This window comes from Manacus vitellinus, unplaced genomic scaffold, assembly GCF_001715985.3.
Source record: "Manacus vitellinus isolate BGI_N305 unplaced genomic scaffold, ASM171598v3 scaffold_82_pilon, whole genome shotgun sequence".
Taxonomy (NCBI): Eukaryota; Metazoa; Chordata; class Aves; order Passeriformes; family Pipridae; genus Manacus; species Manacus vitellinus.
Genome location: NW_021940828.1, coordinates 279,867 through 284,860, shown reverse-complemented (window position 1 = coordinate 284,860; position 4,994 = coordinate 279,867). Strand labels below are relative to the sequence as shown.

General features: G+C 44.3%; 1 protein-coding gene across 1 annotated transcript in view; it reads left to right on the top strand.

The window, feature by feature from the left end:
• Positions 1 to 13: 13 nt before the first annotated feature.
• BLK (BLK proto-oncogene, Src family tyrosine kinase) overlaps positions 14 to 4,994 on the top strand; it is a gene marked incomplete at its 5' end in the record, with an annotated part of 26,210 nt that continues 21,229 nt past the window's right edge. Inside the window, one exon of the mRNA XM_029964879.1 lies at positions 14 to 29. Within this exon, the coding sequence (XP_029820739.1) occupies positions 14 to 29 (16 nt within the window). The remainder of the gene's footprint in view (positions 30 to 4,994) is intronic.

Below are 4,994 nucleotides of genomic sequence, written 5' to 3'. Positions count from 1 at the left end.
CCCTCATCTAAACCAAGCCTCTGCACAAGGTAAGATTCTGTTTTCTGTGCCTTCCCGTGGGGTTTTGCAAGGTGGTGGTCCCCAAATGGTAGGTCTTGAGAACAAGCTGTCACGTCACAGGCGTGTGGTTTCTGTATCTTCAGCACTGCCAAGCAGGGAGTTTATCAGTGTGCTTCTGAAAATTCACTTTACATCACTGAGTGTCTGTAGCTGCCAATTTTTTCCTGCTCATCAAAGAAATTAAGAGGGCAAAGCACCAATTCTTCGTTGGAGCGAGATGATCCCTGAGGCCCCTTCCAACCCAAACCATTCTCTGATTCTGTGATTGGTGGGGAAAAGGGAGATCTGAGACTTCAGCTGTGTGAGATTTCCCTGTCTGCTGTCCTGTCTGCAGCCTGACAACTCATGGATGCTGTATCCAGCCAGCCGAAAATTCCAGAGGAAATAGCAGGCATCAGAGAGCCCAGGGAGACTACAAAGAGAAGGAGAAGAAAGGAAAGAGTTTAAATTAAGGATACACAGAGCCCCTGCTTGGGGACTGTCTGTTGGCTTCATCCACCTGCAGGTCACAGATGGTGTTTGGAGATTATTGTCTTTCAGCAGGGAGCCCTTTGCTACCTCTGCCCAGCCCCCCCAAAAGCAGCTTGTGTGTATTTCTGTCAAAGAAGTTTTGCAGATTAAGGACACAGAGAGAGAGATAATTAGAAGAGAGAAAAACAAAAAAAAAAAGAGGAAGCTTGGGACAAAGCTGTTAGCAACACCTAAAAGTTCTTCACGTGGATGGAAGTGTAGGATTAGGGGAGACAGGGCATGAGGATAGGAAAAAGGGGTGTCATGAATAAATGGGATTGGTGGAATGACAGAGGTAGGTCTTCTTAGGTCTTGTGGGTGATGATGGAGAGTCTCTGCCATAGGCCAAACACAGGGACTCCTGCAACATCAAAACTTTCAAATTTGGCATTTGTTATGGAAATAAAAGTTGTGGGAGGTGAAGTTCCTACACCACGTGAATAAGCCACACTTTCTTTTGCAAAATCATTTTTGTGTCACATTTCCAAGTGTCCATGGTCTCCTGCCTCCCAAACTGAGCAGACTTTGACAGTCTTTCACAGTTTTTATCAACCTCCTCAAGCTGGTCAGAAGCACAACACGAGTTATTTTCAGGGAGGCAGCTTTTACTTCTGCTTCATGCCAGAAGGCAGAAGTGGAAAGATGCTAAAAAAATGGATTAAGTACCATGTTAGCCATTTTCAGCTCTCAAAAATATTTTGGTTCATTAGATTCAGTTCTGGTTCTGGAGGAATATTCACACTGATAGTCTGGGAAACTTCCTATTTTTCTCTACTGGTGTCTGAGTTTCCCGAAATGATGCGACATCTGACTCTGTCCTGTGGGGCAAAATGGGCTGATAGGAACCATGCCAGATATTTGAGATATCAGAGAGAGCCTCCTGAAAGAAAGCAATTCAAGTGAATCGATAGAGAAAGCACAAAATGCAGGCAATCACGCCATATAAATATATATATATTAAAAAAAAAAAAATCAAAGAGCTGAATTATATCCTGTGGCAAAATTATTGACTATGGAAGCATGGCATGAAATGTAAAATCAAACCCACTTTTTTCCTTGGGTTTTTAAATTTCTTTTCTTTTTCTTTTTCTTTTTCTTTTTTTGTGCTTTCCTTGCATTTTGATTGTTTTGGGGGTGGGTATTTTGGTGGGTTTTTTATGTTTGTTTTTTTTTTTTTCTGATCTTGATGTTGAATTTGTTTCACACTTTCCAGCTTTCACACCACTATCTCGGAGATTATTTATTTATTTATTCTTCACAAAAGCCTAATTCTTCCTGACTTTATCTATCTTAATGGAAGTAACACAAAGGCAGGCAAGGGGTGCATAACTCTGGATTCAATGGGGGGGTGTGGCATCACCAATCCACTTTTCACCTGAGGAGGTTCTTCCATCATGTGAGTCTCTCATTCATTTTAAGATGGTTCCCTAAGCAATCCCAATGTTTTTAAGGTTGGTTCTAGGTCCCCATGGAGTCAAAACTTCAATTCTGCACCTCTAAAGCCCCCAGTCCAGCAAAGTCCTGGCCTATGATGGTGGACCTCAAACACCACAGTGCCATGGCTACAGCTGCTGCTTGGATAAGACATAAAAAAWWRGKWRRAWWAWYCCYKSCCYTKSCCYTYCMMCYWSYYMMMRSYKGRWTTWARSCCYWMYKRWKGRRRARRRWKGKYMWTTTTGGGGTGCTTGTCCTCAGGCATTACAATAACCTGTGACTGCACAAGGACTTGGTCTCTGCGAGGTCATTTCTTCTGATGAGGAACTGCAACTTCTTCCACCTCCTCACTTGCTTTTTGCAAACCATAATACTAACAGGACTGATTTGCAGGGGGTGGGAGCTTGGCATGCTCTGGAAATTAAGGTCTTTTGAGGCATCTCAAGGTTAATAGAGAAACTTTAGTTGTTTCTACTGTTGTTCCTTGAATATGGTTCTGAGTTTGAAAGGAATGTTGTCAGAACCACAGGTTTGAGTGTTATTGGGAAAAGGCTGATTTTTCAATGAGAAGTTAAAACTTCTCATCAAAAACGGGCATTGCCAATCATAAGCAAGAGGAGAAACGAACATGAGAAGGAGCTGCCCCAAATGTTCAGATTTCCTGATGAAAAAAAAACCACGAGTTTAGGTCTGATATGATTTCATGAGGAAAGCAGGAATTATCTGCAGAAACATTCACTGTGACAAAACACAAGGCAGGAAGGCATTTGGCAGAGAGCACTCTGGCAGTGCAGGTCTGGATATCCCAGGAAACACCTCCCATGCTGTCACAGCTGGGCTTGCTGATCATCTGGGAGATGCAACAGTCCCAGCCCATAGTTTTCTGCATCTTCTCCGGTGGGATCTGATGGTGTTTCTCTCAGTGACAGCAGCAGGTGTGTGTTTTGAAGGCATCCTTTTCTAGCACAGCTTTACAGTGGTCTGGAGCACAAGTCTGATAAGGAGCAGCTGAGGGAGCTGAGGGGGCTCAGCCTGGAGAAAAGGAGGCTCAGGAGGGACCTTCTCACTCTCTGCAACTCCCTGACAGGACAGGGGAGCCAGGTGGAGGTCAGGCTCTGCTCCCAGGGAACAAGGGACAGGACAAGAGGAAATGGCCTCAATTTGCACCAGGAGAGGTTTAAATTGCATATCAGGAAAAATTTCTTCACAAAAATGTGTTATTAATCACCGGAGTCCCCATCCCGGGGGGGGATTTAAAGATGTGGCACTTGGAGACATGGTTTAGTGGTGGGCTTGGCAGTGCTGAAGGAATAGTTGGACTTGATGATCTTAGAGGTCTTTTCCAACTTTAATGATACCACAATTCCAACCAGCCCGTGTTGTGCTGAAGCAGAAAGCTGGACCCATTTTTAGCAGCAGTAACTCACAACTCAGTGCACCCAGCTGGCTAACACGTGTGCTGTGAGTTGTCACTTATGCCATGACCATCCTAGAATGGCTCTAAACCAATGGATGATCCTCTGGGACACCCTGGATCTCAGCCCCGCTCCGTGGCCCTGATACGGTTGCAAAGACCTTCCATCCGTGACAGGGAAGCAGCAGGAAGACTGGTTGAATTATTCCTATTAAGCCACCAAATAGGCCCTCAGGCTGTGCAAACTGAGCTGGTATCAAACTCTCCTGGCAGCAGCTCTGAGCCAGGACGGATTTGGCTCCCAATCAAAGTCTGGGGGCTGAGAGCACTGTCTGCAAAGCAGGCGCTCCTCGCAGCCCTGACGGCTTCTCTGCCGTGGAGTCACTCAGGACCTGACTTGATCAAATAGGCCAAGAAAGTGCTATCAACCCTATTTTTCGGTGGGGTGACGACTCAGAGACAGGAAGGGTCGCTTTCATCGTGAGATGTCAAGTCTCGCCGGCTCAGGCAGAGAGACCTTTTCTTCTGGCTCACTTTCAGTGTTTCTCAAATCCTATTTTGAGAAGGAGATAAGAGGTGACTACAGTATTTTTTTAGCGTATTAAACCTTTTTGTCCTTGCTGTATTTGCTTTTTTCTTTCCTCTCTTTCTTTTTTTCTATTTTTTTTTTTTTAATTTTTTAAATTTCACTTATTTGCACTTATGTCAGTTGCTTCACAGCCACGTTTTCACCTTCTGGAACACACAGCCACTCTGTGCTTGAAGATATTTACACATTTGCTCCTATTTTTCAAAGCACAAGTGTGACCCACTGTGTTGTTTTCCTTTCAAGAGGATCAGGATGGTGTGTGTGGATCACCAGGCCTGCTGTGGATACCTCACAGTAGGCACATGCCCCAAAAACTTTCATGTCAGAGAAGCTGTGTGATAACAATTTTCTCAAGGAGGCAGCAGGAATTTGGGTGCATTGCTAATTCAAGATCCCTCAAGGGGAAGCCCCCAACTGTGTGAGTTATTTTAAGACTTCAAAGCATTCTCCCTCATGACTGATCATCCTTTTCCCGTACTAGGAGTGAATGAGGCTCTGCTGAAAACCCTCATGGATCTCCAAGTTCCTTCTGGAAAGCCTAAAGGGAAGAGTTCAGGGCTTTGGTTTACAAAGCTGCATTTCCCCCCACACTGACCCTCTCTCCTCTCTAACAAATCTCCCGCAGAGCAGCAGCCAACCTTGCACAGGCACAAACCCCAAGTTGCCCCAGAGACACGTTATCTTGTGATGACAAAGGGCCAGTCTGGCTCTCTTGCTGGTGGCATTATTTGAAAAGGTCACACAGAGACTGTGGCTTGACAGGCTGTTTTGAAAAATGCTAATAATAGGCTGGCCATGGCTCTGGGTGCATTAATTAGGCTGAGTACAAGCTAAAGCCTTCCTGCAGCAAACAATCTCTGTTCTTTTTCTTTTTCTTTTTCTTTTTCTTTTTCTTTTTCTTTTTCTTTTTCTTTTTCTTTTTCTTTTTCTTTTTCTTTTTCTTTTTCTTTTTCTTAAGTATCAGATTTAGGATAAGAAAGTCACAGA